Genomic DNA, 18,454 nt, shown 5'->3' on the forward strand with positions numbered 1-18,454 from the left:
CTTAGCCATGGAAGCTCACTGGGTGACTTTGGGTCAGTCACAGACTTTCAGCCCAACCCACCTCGCAGGGTTGTCGTTGTGAGGACTATGTGCACTGCCTTGGATCCCTTAAGGAGGAAAAAAGGCAGGATATAAATGTAATAAATAATGATAGCCTCAAAAATGCAATGGCTTTGGGCTTCTCTCTTTGTCTCCCATTTAATGACAATATTGCCATCATAGTTTCAAAAACAATATAAAAAAAGAAACTCATTCTTAAAAATGCCAACAAAAATAAATTATTGGAGCCCAATGCATTTCAGAACTATAGGCTCCCTCTTATATGTCCAAATTCCTTAACCAACTTACAGAAATAGTATCTTTCTTCCACCATCAGGGGGATCTTTGATGGTGCAAAAAAGACACGCTATTTCTTTGTTGGCGCTTTTGAGAATGAGTTTCTCTTTTTGCATTCTTTCTCATCAGTTTTAAACAATGCCCCAGTCAGCTGAGCCTCTTTATGCAAGCACATAGATCTAAGCACAATAAATGGATGTCTATTTCTCTTGGATAGCCACTCTTCTTTGCTGCATCAGAAACTTGGAGCGGGGGCAGGAAGCTTGGAAGTAGCTGCTAATGTGATGTAGGGACTTGCTGTTCAGCAAAGAAAGTGCTGTTAGCCATGTCCACTAACTGAAGCCTCCATGTTCAGTTCCAGCATTCCTCTGTGTATGAATGCTAGGAACACAAATAAGGGGTGGCAGTCTCTTTCATGCTTTGCTTGTGAAGCATCTGGGTGGAAACAGAAAGCTGGACTAGCTGAGCCTCTGCCTGATCCAGGAAGGGAGCCTTGTGTTAGGGCCCTCCACATATGGATCTTCCCACTTTCTTCCTAGAAAATTATTCCATGAAAGGGGTCATCCCATTAAGCTGATTGGTGGGATGGGAGATTCAGGACAGATAAAAGGAAGTGCTTCTTCACACAGTGCATAGTTAAACTAGTGATGGCCACCAATTTGGATGGCTTTAAAAGGGGGTTAGAAAAATGGAGGATAAAGCTATCAGTGGTTACTAATCATGATGGCTATTTGCTACCTCCAGTACCAGAGGCAGTATGCCTACGTACACCAGTTGCTGGGGAACACAAGCTGGGGTAGTACTCTTGCATCCATGTCCTGCTTGTGGGCTTCGCCCCAGGTGGGTGGCCAGCCATTCTGTGAATAGAATGCTGGACTAGAGGGACTCTTGGTCTGATCCAATAGGGCTGTTCCTAATTCTGGCTTACTACTGGAATCTTTGAGCTTCACAAAACATAGTTTGTAAGTGCATGCAGCCTATGACTCATGTATGGCCTATGCCCCTGCATCTGTCTTTGGGCCCTCATACATATAAGAATATTTGTGTTTTCAGGTGGCAGAACTAGTGAAAGAACTTCGCTGTGAGCTTGACCAGCTACTCCAGGATAAAGTCAAAAACCCCTGCATGGATCTGTGTACCTGCCCTCGAGGATCTCGTATCATTAGCATGATTGTCAAACTTGTGACCACACAATAGCATCATTTGCCGAGGATTTAAGACTCATCAGCAGAATAACTAAAAATGCGACTGAAGCAGTGTGTAGCATGGATCATTGTACAGCTTTGACTGAAACCCTAAATGCAATTTAAAAAATTGGAATAGCCCTAATGGAGTTAATGGAAGTAGAGAAATATCTGCTTTTAGAATAATGGTAAAAATTGATACACACATTTACACAGAGAAACTTGCATATTTTAAAGCAAAACCCTTTTTCCCCCAAAAGCACCCTTCTGTGAAATAAAGGAGAAATTATAGTTTTCATTCCAATGAAGGAAGCTCCTAAAGAGCTGCAACCCCCCCTTCGAATTGTTTGTCATCACTATTTTTGTCCAATAAAGTCTTGATTCTTTCTATATGACAAACTGATGATATATAAGTTTAGCCTTGCTCTTCTCCAGAACAAAGGGTGCAGTGTTTACCACAGCATCTGTCTGCATTTTTATAAATCCTAAAATGGATCCTCTCAAGTTTCAGTAACCTTAAACCTTTCCTCATCTGATCAAGCTATCGATGTAGGCTGCCAAAATTCAAATGAGATGGCTAAACACACTTTTTGTGGATTAATACTTTTAGCTCAAAACTGGTCTAGCCTCTTCTCTGTGAGCTGAAATGTATGGGTTCACCCAAGACTCCATTTACATCTTGTCAAAGCTCATAGGAGTTATCAATCCTTCCTACAGAGTTCAGAAGAAGAGTTTTTTTCCTGCTTTAAAATTCCTGAAGTACATTTAGCTTCCTTGAGATGATGGTAGCTATGCTTTTGTAACAGGGAAGTGTACCAGGACTTGCCAAAAGTGAGGCTGCAGGTCATACTGCCACGTCTATGTCAGAGCACTGCCAACTCCTGAGTCTATATCCAAGATCCTACACAGCACAGAAAAATGGTTGCAAAATAAAAGTACAAGGTGGCTTATTTTAGTACAGCCCATTATGCCTTGGGGACTTAATCAGCCTGGCAGCTCTTAATAGACTAGGAGTACAATCTACTTGTATAGCACAAGCCTGCCAAAATTAAGGGGATGCACCATGAATTTCAATAATACTTAAATAGAAGTTTCCATTGAGCTGTAATTTTTTTAAATAATAGAAGAGTGTTAGTGGAGGGATGTATAATTGCTATGACAAGTCTGCTAGTAACAAACTGATCTGTGTAACTTTGTCTTCTTGAGTGCTCATTGGGTGGAGACATGGTGACCAATAAGCTTTATAAATAAACAATGGTCTGTTGGTTAGATCCTTACTTTTTTTTTTTTTTTACCAGAAATTAATGAAGTACAATACTATTAATCTGTGAATCATAAGGACAAATACAGACCTTATTCCCTGTTGCTGCCTTCTCCAACCTGGTGTTGTCCCAAATGTTTTGGACTACAACTCCCTGCATTCCTGACCACTGGCTATGCTGGCTGGATCTGATGGGAGTTGACATCCAAAACATATGGAGGACACCAGGTTGGGGAAGGCTGATATAGGTCAATAAACATCTTGAAGCTAGCCCTAACAGTGATTTGTGTTCAGTTAAGATACAATGTGCTTGACTTGGGCGAGTGTTGGTTTTACTGGCTGGTGCAGTTTGTGTGTGGTTAAAAGTCCACAGTCAGAAATCTACCTTTACTTAGACTAGATTGCAGGTAAAAGCTTGAGCATTGACAAACAAATCCCTGTCAGTTTGCTGCTTAAACCAGACATGCCCTAGCACTAGCCTATTACAAGGAAAAAAAGGTCTGCAAAAGCAAAACAAACAAACCCAAGTTGAAAGAATGAGAGCAAGTTACATTATCCTAGTTTTCAAACCCCTTTCTCTCGATCAACTTCTCACCTTTTTGCTTGATCGTAACTTTATTATTTAACTCCTTTGTGGGATTGCTCCTTACCAAGTGCACAGAAATTTCTGTCAAAGCAAGTTTCAAAGTCCAAGTTGGTAACTGAGCATTGACCTCTTCCCCCCTCCCCCCCAAAACGCCCCTGGAGTCAAATGCCTTGTTTTGATGTGGGGGGTGGGGGAAAAGAACTTGAATGCTTCTTTTCAAATAAAAATATAAAACTAGCACAATTGTATATTTACTATTTATGCACAAAGCAAGATGTAATCTAGAAATGGCTGGCCCACCTTAACTGAGTCAGTGACAGACTTTGCCAACAGTTAAGAACACAAACAGACCTACCTTGAGGAAAAATAACAGAGACTGCATAGGTTTTACAAGTATAAAACCAACTACTCCCTGATACTTGAGAACTATATTTCATTGCTGAAGAGCAAGGTAACTTTGTATCAGCCCTTGGACTCTAGATAAAATTATTTCATTGGAACTGTTGCAGTCCTCCGGTCCATAGGGGGGGTCGATAGTCAACACTCCTGCAACACACAGTGTTATTTGTGACTCTCCTTGCTCCATTACAGGGATATGGTTTTTCTCCAGCCAGTTCTTTAAACTGTTCTTCTTTCCCTCCAGCTCTTCTTGAGTATAAGTTTGGCTTTCTTCAGGCATGAAGAGCTGTGCAAGCTTTTCTTTCATCTCCTCATCCGCTTCAGTCACTATTTCAACATCCCGCACTGCGTGCCCCAAGATGGCCGAGATAGACACTTTTCCATTCTCAAGAGGATTTCCCAGAAGGATGCTGTCAAGAATAGGAATTCATACCAAGTTTGATAAGGTGCAAGAGATACAAAATCATATATAAAATGGTATCAAATTTGTACTCAGCATTACCCACATTCAAGCACACAAGCTACAACAACTCAATCCTGCAAGCGTCTACATCAAGAAATGAGCATCCAGTGAAAAACCACAACCTGTAGAATTGCAATGGCATGACAGGCCAAGCCCACAACATTATGCCAACAGTACTGTAAGCACTGGAATTACTGTACTAGCCCTCACCATCTTCACCAGAAGCACTGTAACCTTACTGCCTGAAGCTATACAGTGCAAGATCTGTGGAGAAGGCAAAGTTATAAGCGGGGACAGTTCACCTACATGAACCATCCTAAAAACATTTCTCCATAAATCCGAATTCATTGTTTTTTTAATAAGTAGTGTGGCAGGGGAGAGGAAAAGGGGAATAGTCAAAACTATTTTTTGGAAGAACAGAATTGTACTCTGAATGCTAGAACTATCCACACTCCATTTTTCAGTAATACTGACCTGGTGCAAGATTATTATTTTTTATTATAATGTTTTCCCCTTCTCTGGCAAGAACCTAACCTCATTCTAATGGAATGTTTCATGCACAAAACTCTGTGTGTGTGTGTGTGTATGTGTGTGTAAATAATACAGACTCAGTACTTGATTGTACCTGCTCACATTTTACTAGTGGACAAAACTTACCTCATGGTAACGCAAACTAACGTTTTCCACTTACCCCCTCTACTTGTTCAACTGTTATGAAAATATCAGACCAAAGAATTAGCTGCTGGCCAATCTAAATAAAGTTTAATTTCTAGTTGCTGATGTGAATAGTAGTATTAAAGCCTCAGGCTAAATTACATCAGCTATTTTTTCGTAACAGTGACAGACTGACCCATGCTATGCAGTAAGATGTGTTATTTTAATCTATTTTACAGATGTTTCAAGGTTTTTCTCCCCCTGGAAATTGTGTTTTTCCCCTCTGATCTTATTCCTGCCCATGGTTCTGAAAGTATGTTGATTGACAGATTTCTCTTCCTTCCTCTCTCCCAGGGTATCATACTTGCACGCAGCCCGAGCTACTTACTTGGCAGACACTGGGTCAACTGTTAAAACCCATCCTTTATACTGGTGTTTTTCAGCAGCCAGAACTTTGACTTCTTTATTCACATAAGCCAGCCATTCCAAAGGCGTTTTCCTCTGCCACTCAGTCATATTTCCAATTTTCTGAAGCCAACGAGTAAACAAAAATAAGTATTAGCAAAACTTAAAAAGCTGTCTTGTACTATTTCAGAGCAGCAGCTAAGGCATCCCAGTCCTGTACAGAAGAAGCTAGGAGTAACAACACATAATCCTACACAACAACCTCCCACAACCTGTTGCCCTTCTGAACCTCCTTCAACTCCCACAGCAGAGCTGGCTAGGGGATTCTGGGAGTTGTAGTCTAACACATCAGGAAGGCAACAGGTTGGGGGAGGCTGCTATACATGTTTACTCAGAAGTAAGCCCACTAAATTCAATGGGGCTTTCTCCCTAATGAGTGTTTAGAACTGCAGCTTAACAGAACAATCCTATGTGTGTCTACTCAGAAGTAAGCTCCACTGAATTCAATGGGGCTTTCTCCCAGATAAGTGAGTATAGTATTGAAGCTCAGGAGTATTACCTAAACCAGTTATTCCCAAAGTTTTGATAGAAAACAGCGATGTGCTTCTGCTCCCAAGTTGAATCAGGCAGACAGTTTGGGGCTCATAGCACCCTTTCTATAATTTCTTATGACATTCTAGCTGACACATGCACTGATACAGACAAGTAGAAAAATGGACACAGTAAAAAACAAAATTAAGAGTGGGTCCCTTAAACAACGTGATGCTACCTAGCCCTGGCTGCTAGTTAGTATATATTGGGATGGGAAACTATTCTCCCCTATGGTTACTATGGGGCCTTCAAAGAGCAAGAGTTGAAACAGCAGCACCATCTATCGTGCCTAGGAAGTAGACAATTTCCAGTATCACCCCCGCCAACCCCATCCTCCTGCCTTTTGCAAGAGTCTTTATGTATTAATTTTTACTTATTATCAGCCACCTTACTAAATTTTATTTTAAATATTTCTAAGCTGGGTTTTTTTAGGGCAAATGCCCTCCCAAAGGGGTTCCATCAAAGAGTTATAATATAGTTACAGATCAAAATAAATACTAGTTTTAAATAATTACAAAGATACCATAGAAAATACTACACAATCATAGAAATAAACCAAAGCCATAAAAACAACACCAGCCAACATAAAATCATTTAAAACCAGCAGAGCCATAAGACCATAAAATACCACTTAAACCAGTACAATCAATAGGATGTCAGAACTTACCTAGAAAAAGCAACCTGAAATAAGTCTTCACTGCCCACCTGAAGAACTGTAAAGAAGGGGCCATACATACTCCACTGAGGCAAGATTTCCACAGTTGTGGGACTCCACTAAAAAGACCCTTTTCTCTTGCCTCCCTTAACCCCATTGATCTTGCTAGCAGACACATGAGAAGGTCCTCTGAAGCATATATCAAAGCATAGGAAAGCTGTTATGGGGGATGGCAGTCCTTCAAATAACCTAGTCCCAAGCCATTTAGGGCTTTGTAGGTCAATACAAACACCTTAAATTAGGCCTGGAAATACACTATTGAGTACAACTTGTACAGTGATACATATGTGTGCCTTGCCCCCACCAGGAACTAGCTGGCTGCATTTTGCACCAGTTTAAGTTTCTGGATAGTCTTCCAAGTCAGTCCCATGTAGAGTACATTACAGTAGTCCAGTCTGGATGTCACTACTGCATGACTATCTTGAGGTCAGGTCCACCCTTTCCAGATAGGACTGCAGTTGGTGCACTAGCCTAAGTTGGTAAAAGACACTCCTAGGCACCACCACCTATGCAACCACTGATAGTGTATAGAGTCCAAGAGGTCCCCAAAACTGTGAACTTGGCCTTCAGAGGAAGCGCACCCCAATCCAGATGTGTAGGAAAGTGTGGTTTCCCTACACAAAGCACTTCCATCTTGTCTGGATTAAGCTTCACCTTGTTGTTTGAGGGCTGAAGCTTAGAGGCAGAGAACCTGCTTTCAATACAGAAGTTACCCGGTTCAATCCTGAATATGAGCCAACAATGTGATGTGGCTGCAAAAAAGGCAAATGCTATTTTGGGCTGCATTCATAGAAGCATAGCTTCCAAATCCCGGGAAGAACTAGTTCCCCTCTACTCAGCACTGGTTAGGCCTCATCTGGAGTACTGTGTCCAGTTTTGGGCACTGCACTTTAAGAAGGATGCAGACAAGCTGGAGAGGGTTCAGAGGAGGGCAACTAAGATGATCAGGGGACTGGAAACAAAGCCCTATGAAGACAGACTGAAAGAACTTGGCATGTCTTGAGAAGAGAAGATTGAGGGGAGATAGGATAGCGCTCTTCAAGTACTTGAAAGGATGTCACAGAGAGGAAGGCCAGAATCTCTTCTCGATCATCCCAGAAAGCAGGACACAGAATAATGAGCTCAAGTTACAGGAAGCCAGATTCTGGCTGACCATGAGGAAAAACTTCCTGATTGTTAGAGCAATACACCAATGGAACCAATTACCTAGGGAGGTAGTGGGCTCTCCCTAGGGATGTCAGAGAATTTCGCCACGAATCTCGGGGAGGCCGAATGCCAGCGCATCCGGCCCCCCGAAATTGGTGGCAAAACGCTCTGCCCCCCGCCCCCCCCCCGGGACAGGACTTACCTTGGGCGAATCCTCCTGGCAGCGGTGGCGGCGGCTGCAGCGGGCGGTCTTCCAACCGGCTGCCGCCACCGCCATTTCCAGTAAAACAACAACAACAACAAAACGTGATAGGCTACGTAAAGATTTACGTTGCCTATCACGGCTAGATTTTAAAAAAATACTGTGATAGGCTACGTAAACCTTTATGTAGCCTATCACGGCTGAGTAAAAAAAAAAACAAAAAACACAGCGCGTACGCAAATGGCGGCGCCCATGGGCGCCGCCATTTGCGTTCCTTATTTTGGCACATCTAACCTACGTAAACATTTACGTAGACTACGGCGAAAATAAGGGGAACGCAAATAGCATAGACACTACGCTATCCGCGTTCCCCTTATTTTAGCCGTAGTCTACGTAAATGTTTACGTAGACTAGATGTGCCAAAATAAGGAACACAAATGGCGGCACCCATGGGCGCCACCATTTGCGTACGCGCAGTTCGTTTGTTTTTTTACTCAGCTGTGATAGGCTACGTAAACATTTACGTAGCCTATCACAGCTGACTGCAGGGACGCAAACGGCGGCGGCGGCTACAGCCACCGCCATTTGCGGCCCAGCCGGCCAGGATTCGGGGGTGGAGGGACGGAGCGCCTCTCCCCCCCGGCCAGAATTTGGGGGGGGGGAGGGGGGAGCGCCTCCCTCCCGCTGGAATTTCAGGGGGAGGGACGGAGCGCCTCCCCCCACCACGAATCAAATTTCGTTCAAGGTAAGTGACTTTCGTACATCCTTAGCTCTCCCACACTGGAAGCATTCAAGATGAGGCTGGACAGCCATCTGTCAGGGATGCTCTGACATGGATTCCTGCATTGAGCAGGGGATTGGACTCGATGGTCTTATAGGCCCCTTCCAACCCTACTATTCTATGATTCTATGATCCCCGGTATCTCCAGGGAGGAAAGAATCCTTCCTGAAACCCTGGAGGGCTGCTGCCGGTCAGTGTTGATAATAGGCTAGATGGACCAGTGGTTTGACTCAGTATAAAGCAACTTTCTATGTTCCCATGTTGTTCTCAGACATCATAACCTTCCACCTTGAAGTGGTATAACTAAAGCATTTTGCAATAACAAGTCTCCAAGTTAACCAATGTAATAAGTTTTCATCTGCCCTAACAAAGGCAATTCTTTGAGCACAACAGACAGAGCTTAATTTTATATTGCTCCTGAGATCCATACACCAATTAGGCATTTTCTTTCTAACTCCACTTGCACAGAATTCTTGCAAACACCTAACTACAAAGGAAAAATTACTATGGTGGATAAATTAATATTTATTAATTTGCTCATATCAATTTAAGCAAAACAAGAAATGTAAGACTATAATACTTGCTGATGCATACTTACCTGGGCATAAGTCCAACTAAACTCACAGCACAATCTTATGTATGTCTACTCAGAAGTAAGTCCCACTGAGGTCAGTGGGGCTTACTCCCAGGTAAGTGGGAGTGCAGCATTGACTGCAGCATTAGTGGGACTTGCCTCAAAATAAATGTGCTTAGGACTGTATTGTAAACTCCACAGGATGCTTTCATAATGCTATAAGCTCCTTTGACTCTCTCTGGTATCAAACATTTGGCACCCCTCGATAATAACGGTTCAATAGGAAGCAGGAGGGAACTATATTAAAATCAAATGTGCATTCTACTCTTATACATACAGATGCTATATTGATGTTAGAGACTCGGGAGCTGCAAAAAGCCTGTTCAACCTCAGTATGAACGTCTCCTCCGCCAATTAGCCACTTTCTTGTGCTCAAGATCAGGGTGTATTGCTTCTCCTCCAGAATACTTATAATCTTTTATTAGAGCGACCACTAACAGTTAATAGGTGTGGCTGTATTCGTGGGAGGTCTGCGTCCCAATACACAACTTATGTTAAAACCTGGAACACCCGCTCCAATAGAACACCTTTTTGCTTCGCTGTGGTTCTTTATGGAGAGCGCCAGATCAAGAGAAACACATCGCACTCACCACTAAAGCTAGACTGTATTTTGCAGCTCCTCCCGTCAGTCAAGAAGTGAAGGCAGCGCATCATTTAAGTCATTTTTTTAAAAAAGGAGGTTGTGCTTCAGAGAGCCACCTTCGGCCGCTGCTACCCGCACTAGGCCGGTGTTCGCAAACGCGCAAGACACAAGGCTTTGCTCGGGTCCTCATTCCTTGCACCCAGAATGCACCGGGCTATATTCTACTTCCTCTCCCTCTGTTAGCCCGAGCGACATCCGGAAGGAACTGCTGGGCTGCCTCCGTTATTTCCGGCGGTTGTTAATCCGTTTCGAGCGCAGGGCCGTCGAAATGAACCGGCCTTCAAAGGAGGGCGCTCGGCAGCTTAAAAGCAGTCCTTCAGCAAGCGGCAATTGCCTTATTTACGGCGCAAGCCTGTACACGTCTCCTCAGAATTCTCACGTAAACGGGTGTAGGGTTGCGGCTTCAAGGCTGTGCCTATTCAGGCGGAAAGAAAACGCCTACGATTCCCAGCATGCCCCAACTAGCATGGCTGGCTGGAGGGACGCTGGGAGTTGTAGGACCTTTTTTTTTTCTAAACTTGCATAGGATTGCGCCCTTAATCTATTAAATAATGATTCGTAATAGAAATAAGGACTTTCCCCGATAAATACGGACAGTAACTCCGTTCATTTAAGTCCTATATTTTAGGGAACGGAGCTTTCCAGAGGCTGCTACTGCCTTCCGATAAACACCAGTTTCCGGACCCCTCGCTCCATGCGGGCGACCCGCACTCCTGCATACCTTCGGCGAGGTTTTATCTCTCCGTGCAAACAACGGCACGGAAGCCGCTCCTCACACGGCCGCCCCGTATAAAGCCCCTGCTCGGATTTCGGTTGATGCTTGAAATCCGTTACATGCCGTTGACCGATATTCTTACAGCACTTGTCGCCGGTCTCAAAACGTGCTTAAACCCGAATCAACAGCCTGCATTTCAAGCAGGACGTTACGCGGGAGTAAGCCCGTTCAAAATGGAGCCTGCCCCCACTCCCCCCTCCTCGTTCAGCCTAGCGTCACTATGGAAACGAAAGCTCGGTCTTTCCCGCCTCACACTCCTGCAACGGGCACTCGATTGTTGCGCGCATGCGCGTCAACGGCACGTTCTATATAAAGCCGCGCGCCCGCATGCGCGCGGAGACCGTTGGGTTTTTTCAGTGGGGCGAGGATGTCGCGGTATAGCCGCTATGGTGGAGGTGAGTGGCGCGAGCTGAACTGAGGTTGGAAGCGGGGAAGCTGGTGCCGCCGCCGCCGCTTCTCTTTCGTTCTCTTTTTAATTTCTCTGCCTTCCCTTACTATGAGTGCCGGGCTCTGTTTGTTTTCGCGTTGAGGCCTGTGGAGCGGCAACCCGCCGCAGCCGCCATTTTGCACATGTATGGTCTGTGGACACGCTGAGGTAAAGTCGCCCCGGAGTCGGAACTGTTACGTGCGGGCCGTAAGAGGCACAGGTGGGCTGCTTGAGGGAGTTGGCCCAGTAGTGGCAGGCAGGGCTGACGAGATACTTCTTTCCTCCCTCTTCCTTGGCGCTACTGACGCTGCGCGGGCAAAATGGAGGCGGTGCCAAAGATGGCGGCGCCCATGGTTGAGCCGCCCGCCTTCTGGCGGGGGTGGGGTTGGAAGGAGCGGCGGCGGTGGCCTCAGGCGAGTGCGCGTGCCGGCGGGGCTTCCGTGTGTGCCGGGGAGAGGGGGAGAGCGTAGTGCGCGCGGGCGGCTCTGTCCCCGGCCTCATCTCTAGCTGCTGCCCTGGGCTGAGGAATGGGTGGAGTGGTCGGGTTCGAGCGCCTGAACTGGGTGAAAGGCAGCTATTGCCGTCGCCTCCTTGTTGCCATTGCAGGTTGCCTGGACCTTCGTGTGCTTACTAGGAGTTCTGGTGGTTTTCTGATAAGACAAACTTCTGGTTTCTGAACAGACGGCCCAAACTGGACTCGTGAAGCTATGCTGTGTGCGCTTTTTTGCCTCAAATCCACGGCTAGCTAAAAGCAGCATTCAACAACCTGTTTTTCTCTAGAAGCTTTGGATTACATCTCCCAACATTCCTGACCATTGCCCATGTTGGCTGGGGCTGATGGGAGTTGACACAGCATCCACAGCATCTGGAGGGCACCTGGTTGGCGAAGGCTGGTTTAAAATATGCGGTGCATTTCCTCTAGCTTTCACGTGCGGATATAGATATAGCGTGCGCTTCATATTCCACTTACAAACGTTTAGTGGTTTGAAAAGAAGAGTACAATTGAATTGAGTACAGTTCTGGCAGTAGCCCTGGTTGTACTTCATTGTCAAGGAGGGGGGGTCATTTTCAGAGCTAGCAGCAAGTTTTAAATTTCAACTTAAATCAGTGTCTTTTCGTAAGGTATATGTTAGTAAATTCATGAAAAGTAAATCAGAAACTTGCTGGAAATGTTTTTATTTCAGTTGTCTGTAATTTAACAGAAATACCCCACAGGTTCTGTAGTGGATCTTAGAAGGCAATCAGTTTCTCATTTAAATTGCCCATAAAGACTCTTCAAAAAAACTTTGAGCATTCTTGACAATAATAAACCTTTTGACGCTATTATGAGTGGGTTGCTGCTTTATTTAAATGGACCTTAAGCAGATCTTATAGGAGGTAGCGCATTATCAGGGCAACAGCTATGAGAATGTTCACCCTTTTTCAACATCATAAACTCTTTTTCTTTCTTTTTTGCAGAAACCAAAGTATACGTTGGTAATTTGGGGACTGGTGCTGGAAAAGGAGAACTTGAGAGAGCTTTCAGCTACTATGGGCCATTGCGTACAGTGTGGATTGCACGGAATCCTCCAGGATTTGCATTTGTTGAGTTTGAAGACCCAAGAGATGCTGAGGATGCAGTTCGTGGTCTAGATGGAAAGTAAGTACAAATACTGTGTATCTAGCTGGGGGTACAAAGCAGATTTTATTTTTACAGTTGGATTATGAAGTATATTAAGTGAAATGTTATTCAATTGTAGGGTGATCTGTGGCTCCAGGGTTAGAGTGGAGTTATCAACTGGTATGCCTCGTCGGTCTCGCTATGATAGACCCCCAGCACGAAGGCCATTTGATCCTAATGATAGATGTTATGAATGTGGCGAGAAAGGTCATTATGCTTATGACTGCCATCGCTACAGTCGTCGGAGAAGAAGCAGGTACGTGTAGCTATAAGTAGACTAATAAGTAATCATAGCTTTTGTTAGCAAAGAAGGAAATGATACACCATTTTTAAAATAAATGTAATTATGTGGGTATATTACAATTGTTTATATTTTGTATTAAAATGTTAATATGTTAATAATCAACCTGGTCAAAACCTTTCAGGTTTCTTCGTTTGAGTCAGTCGCCTTGATTCAGAATGTCACGAGCCTTAAGATTTCATGCTGAGGCGCCTTGCAAATCCGACAATTAAGATCCTCCTAGACCTTGAGGTGATCAGCATAAGAGGCCAGATCCCCTCGAGCCATCTACACCTAGCTTCACCTTATTCTTTAAAAGGCAGAAAATTTGAGACGGTGATCGCCGTAACAGTAAATTTGGCTTTCAATTGGGGCCCCCCTCCGGTTTAAAAAGAGGAACACCAGATTGACCACATTCCCACCTAGAAAAATCTTCTTGCGTCAATCAAGCCTCACCTGGCTCATTTGGCTGTCAGTTTGATCGTCGTTAGATTGAAGAGAACACCTAGATGCAGCGATCGGCTATAGATACTTCTAGATCGTCTAGATCTGCTAGACCTTGGGCCAAAGAGGGTCGACCTGCAAACTTGCAAGGTTTATTTTAAATACACATTACAGTGTTTTATATTATGATGTAATTCTAAAATGTTATGCAGTTTAACATCTTTTTAGGTAGTAAAAATATTCCAGACAAATAGGCCCTGAATTTTTTCAACTGACAGACTAATTTTTAGTTATCTGATATTTTGGCTTCGGCAAAGGCGCAAATGTTAGCTGCTGAACTTGTGGTCTAATACCTGTCTTCTCTAACCTAAAACTAGGTCACGGTCTCGATCTCATTCAAGGTCCAGAGGAAGGAGATATTCCCGCTCACGCAGCCGAAGTCGTGGCAGGAGGTGAGCATCTAAATCGCTGGGGGTACTTTAGTGTAACATGCAAAGAATGGCATAATAGTAAACCATCTCTTTCTTTAAGATCCAGGTCTATCTCAGCTCGCAGATCTAGATCACTCTCTCCTCGTAGATCCAGGTCTATCTCGCCACGCAGGTCCCGTTCAGGTTCCTTAAAGAGATCGAGGTAAGGCTAATGCAATTTAATGATTGGTGTGGGGTGATCTACTGGCTGAATGCCTATGGCTTTGAATGTTGTTGCTCTACCAGCGTGTAAAAACATGTGCCAGACATCCGCAAACCTCTGACCTGTTGGCCTAATTAAGCGTTTTAGGTAACATCTCCTGAATTAGTGTTGTTCTGAAGTTTTGTCCAGAAATGAACAGTGTTATGAACTTTATATATTGTTACGACTGCGTGCCTTTTTGTAGTCGTGCATATTTTGTAGTGCTGGCACAGTAAAGCTGGTGTTCTTCCTAATAAATCCAAGCTACAATCTGAGATGGTTCTTCTCTATATCTGATCTGCATGAATGTTAGAGCATCATGGGATTGAACACTTTCTTTTACAACCTAGGTCTCGGTCCAGATCAAGGTCCAGGTCCAGGTCCATTTCAAGACCCAGAAGCAGGTAAGCTTTGATGTATGTGTCTGAACGTTAGCTTTGTAACTAGCTGAATTACACATAAGATCAGCAGTCTAGAGCCAAAGGACTAGCATTAATATCAAAACTCCTCTTGCAAAGCTAGTTGGAAGTATGAAAAGTAATGCACTTAAGGCCACAATCCTATGGCTTGTGCCCTTGTGAGACAGTAGCTTCAAAACTCAGGAGGCTTCTGTGTATCCAATGCCCTGCCGGGCTGAAGTCAGCAGGGTGGGAGGAATGACATAGGTGACCTTCGTCTGCTCGCCCTTTGGTGGGTTTTTCACTTAGATAGGCTTTTTTTTTGCCAGTGCTGGGAAGGAGGCTGAAAGAAGCTCAAGATAGCTTGTAACCTGGCATTTCTGGTCCCCTCCCTGCCCACCAGAATGCCCCCTTTTCCCCTCTCTGACGGAGCACAGTCTCAAAGGGGGAATTCCCACTATCCTATGGCCCCTCAGAATGCTGAGGGGCCACAGGATTGCTCCCAAAGAGTTTAGCTTTCAATGTGAGGGAAATTGCTTACACACAGAGACACAGGTTTATATCATGAACACAGCTTCAGTTGGCCTATTCTGTAATTTGCATTTAATTGCAAGATGCTACCTGCTTTTTCATGCATTTAGGTTAAAGTAGGATTTTATAAAAGATGGATAATTACTCTAAATAATGGATATGTTAGCTAATGTATCTTAACTAATGTTTTTAACAGCCGCTCCAAATCAAGATCACCATCTTTAAAGAGAAGGTAAGATGAACCTCTGCAGTATAAGTGTATTACATTATTGCATTCAGATAAATGATAAAACAGCAATAACTTGGAGTAATGTTTTAAATGTGGATTGTGGAGGGTGTGCATTTCTCATTCTCTTGTATAAGTATTTTAAATATTTTTTAAAGTATTTATGATACTTTTAAAAATCCCACTAAGGGAGAACAGTTTGCTCAGATAGATAAAAGCATAACTTGGCATTTTCTTTACGGGAAGGGGGAATTGATGAACTACTATCAACTCTTTTGAGGGTTGAGGAAGCGTGGCCACTTCATGGCATATGAAGTAGTAGAACTTAAGCAAACTCCAAATTAAACCCAAGTCCAGAACTATTCACCCCCAAAAGGGGGATTTTTATATAGTTTGTGAGCTCATGTTCGTGGTTATGTTAATGGATAATAAATGTAAATGGCTCAAAGTTAAACTGAGAAGACTTGTAGTTAAGACTGAAGCCTTAAATAAAGTTTGGGAGGAACTCTGCTATACTGCAGAATAATCTCTCTAGGAATTGCACAGCAGCTAGCTGTTACCTGGCAATAGCAGAATAAATGTCTGAATTTTTAGTTACTCAGATGAGTACTTGTGTTTAAAAGCATTGTTACTTGATTTAATCTTCAGTCTTGCTTTTTCAGTTTTGATATGAGCCATTTATATCCATTCTCCATTAACTCAGGGTAAGTATGCTTCCTGAACCCCTCAAGAGAGCTTGGTAATCTATTCCTATGGGAAGGGGGTGCATGCAGACATGGAAGTTTGCTTCAATGTAGAACATTAAAAGCTTGTAGCCTCCACTTTACTTGTAACTAACAGCCTCTTTTAAAGCATTATCCAAATAGGTGCTAGGGTTAACGTTACTAATGCACTATTAGCAAATAGCATGGGTCTCCTATTAAGAACACTAATCCATTAATCTTATCAGTGCTTTTTACTAATTCATTATTGGGTAACTTGTAGTGACTTAGTTTCCCCCTATTTTTTTCCTCTAGTCGTTCACCATCAGGAAGCCCTCGAAGGAGTGTGAGTCCTGAAAGAATTGATTAAAATTGCAAAGAATATGTTAGGAAGAGTTTTGTTTACGTTATTTTAAGGGATTTCTTTGGTGTTATTGACAAACGTAAGGATTTAGTAAATCAAAAAATCTTTTTTAGGACTAATGCAGCAAGGATCTGGATCTTTTAGTAAAATCTGTAAAAGTTGCTACAGTAGACTATAGTGCACAATTTCTTGTATGTAATAACATCCTGTGATCTGAAAAGTGGGTCTTTTTACGGGCACATGAAATAAAATGTGTATTTCTAACTTTTGCTGTAATGCTATTTGCTTCTATTAATATTTCAAGTGCATGTTTAAAGCAAATTACAAACAGCTACCTTAGTGTTGTACCCAAATACTGTGTAAGGATGTTGGCTTAAAATAATTGTAGCTACCACTACCCTGCCTGCATCAAGCTTAAGTGTGACTTAATTAACTGGTGCTTCGGGGTGATATGATTTGTGGAAGGGTGTTAAGGAAGCTACTTGTCTATAATGGTATATACACATGCCCAAGTTTGATCTGTTAAATTCTAAAATCAAGTCTACTTGCTTAGCAGATTCTCCTTTGTCACATCAGTGCAGGCACAATTTTATTACCTAAATAAGGCACCCTAAGACATGTTCAGATGGCCATTTTGTTTGGCTTCTATCTGGAATAGTTAAATAGTGCAGGCTTTGGGCACTCTCCGTGTTGGTAGAAGGTAACAAGTGAACCAGGCAGACCAATCTACTTCAGACTCTGACCCTAAGTAGATTTACTCTCATAGGGTCAAGGTCCTTGGTTTACGTATTCTTCCATCCCTGTGAAAGAAGTGTGCAAGGTTGAGGCCTCATTTTACGTTGGAACTAAAATGATATCTAAGCAGGTCCCTAGTATAAAGACTCCTATGAAGAAAAACCTTGGTTATTGCTGAAAACATCAAAATGGTTTTGGTTTTTTTGCACATTAAAAAAGCAGTGCTTTAAAATAGGGGAAATAGCATGTTTTTTATCTTTCCACACTGTATAAGGAATATGTCCAACCAGCTGCAACTCTTGTCATTAAGATTTAATAGTTTGCTTTATAGATAAGGATCCACACTTGTTCTGTTAACTAGGCGTAGCATAATTATAAGTAGGGTTTATGCTTCAGGGAATGGAAGACAAAAGCCAACCAAGAATTGTCTTGATCAAACATGTCTTATCTGGAAATGCCAACTGTTGGATTGCAGTTAATATTATATGAACTGGCTTCGAATCTATAGCTTACTGCTAAATGTAACATACACTAAACCTAAGGTTGGGCAGAGGATTAGATCACTTGCTGATACATCAGAATGCAAAAAGTCAAAAAGGGCTGAAAGCATTTTAGTACCCTGTTAGTCAGATAGCAGTAACTTCAGTTCTTGCTTTAAACTGTCTTTACATGAATATATTTATAATATTCAGTGAATATGCTGTTTCTGATAAATAAAAATGCTTATCATTTTATAATCAAGCAAGTTGCTTAATCACTTTCACAATTAGCAATTCATCAGTTTTGACGAATGATAGAATTGCAAACAGAAAAAGTATGCCAATTTTTTTTTAAAGGCTTCAGTGGTATATGCTCTAGTAGTTAAGATTTCAGTCAGTATTTCTGTACAGGAGAAGGCTTAGGATTTGTAGAGACGGAGCTTAAAGCGACAAACTTACAAGGATGTTGAGTAAGAGCTTCTAATGCTCTCAGAGGGGCTACTGAATACCTGCTCTATTTAGTGTGACTGCAGTACATCTGTGACACAATCCTTAGTTGCATTACCCTGCTGCTTTTTACAGCCCTCCTTACCCCTCTTTTGGCCACTGTAATGCTACAAGTTGAATACATTATGGAGTATGATGTAAGATTGGTATAACAGGAATTATTCTCCACAGTAAGTACGCTTCTGTTGAGAACAGCTTCTCTTCCTGAAATAAAATTGGAATAGTTACTTTGAAACAAATGCAGTTTCTCACTAT

General features: G+C 42.8%; 3 protein-coding genes across 11 annotated transcripts in view; 2 read left to right on the forward strand and 1 right to left on the reverse strand.

Moving 5' to 3' along the window:
• The window catches only part of DHX57 (DExH-box helicase 57), a 52,815-nt gene extending 49,263 nt beyond the window's left edge, over positions 1-3,552 (forward strand). The window contains exon 24 of the mRNA XM_084829138.1: positions 1,390-3,552. Coding sequence (XP_084685264.1) covers positions 1,390-1,533 — 144 coding nt within the window. The 3' untranslated portion in view covers positions 1,534-3,552. The remainder of the gene's footprint in view (positions 1-1,389) is intronic.
• Positions 1,781-10,986, reverse strand: GEMIN6 (gem nuclear organelle associated protein 6). Of its 2 annotated transcripts, none has more exons than XM_084829159.1 (3): positions 9,948-10,151; positions 5,272-5,411; positions 1,781-4,176 (listed from the first exon to the last, which is right to left on the reverse strand). In XM_084829159.1, exons 2-3 carry the CDS (start codon positions 5,397-5,399, stop codon positions 3,801-3,803), a joined length of 504 nt encoding a protein of 167 aa, XP_084685285.1. In that variant the 5' UTR covers positions 5,400-5,411; positions 9,948-10,151; the 3' UTR covers positions 1,781-3,800. The 2 variants fall into 2 exon arrangements, with proteins under 2 accessions (XP_084685285.1, XP_084685286.1); XM_084829160.1 differs by lacking the exon at positions 9,948-10,151 and adding an exon at positions 10,722-10,986 and having other exon boundaries at positions 3,611-4,176.
• A 124-nt stretch (positions 10,987-11,110) lies between these two features.
• Positions 11,111-18,438, forward strand: SRSF7 (serine and arginine rich splicing factor 7). 8 transcript variants are annotated; one of them, XM_084829151.1, is made up of 9 exons: positions 11,111-11,422; positions 12,661-12,841; positions 12,942-13,118; positions 13,964-14,038; positions 14,118-14,219; positions 14,609-14,662; positions 15,384-15,419; positions 16,076-16,117; positions 16,430-18,438. In XM_084829151.1, exons 1-9 carry the CDS (start codon positions 11,350-11,352, stop codon positions 16,482-16,484), a joined length of 795 nt encoding a protein of 264 aa, XP_084685277.1. In that variant the 5' UTR covers positions 11,111-11,349; the 3' UTR covers positions 16,485-18,438. The 8 variants fall into 8 exon arrangements, with proteins under 8 accessions (XP_084685277.1, XP_084685278.1, XP_084685280.1 ...); XM_084829152.1 differs by having other exon boundaries at positions 14,124-14,219; XM_084829154.1 differs by having other exon boundaries at positions 11,111-11,170.
• The last annotated feature ends 16 nt before the right edge of the window (positions 18,439-18,454 follow it).

The sequence above is a fragment of the Heloderma suspectum genome, chromosome 1 (assembly GCF_057233095.1).
Source record: "Heloderma suspectum isolate Gila_16-S chromosome 1, 16-S_ref, whole genome shotgun sequence".
Lineage (NCBI taxonomy): Eukaryota > Metazoa > Chordata > Lepidosauria > Squamata > Helodermatidae > Heloderma > Heloderma suspectum.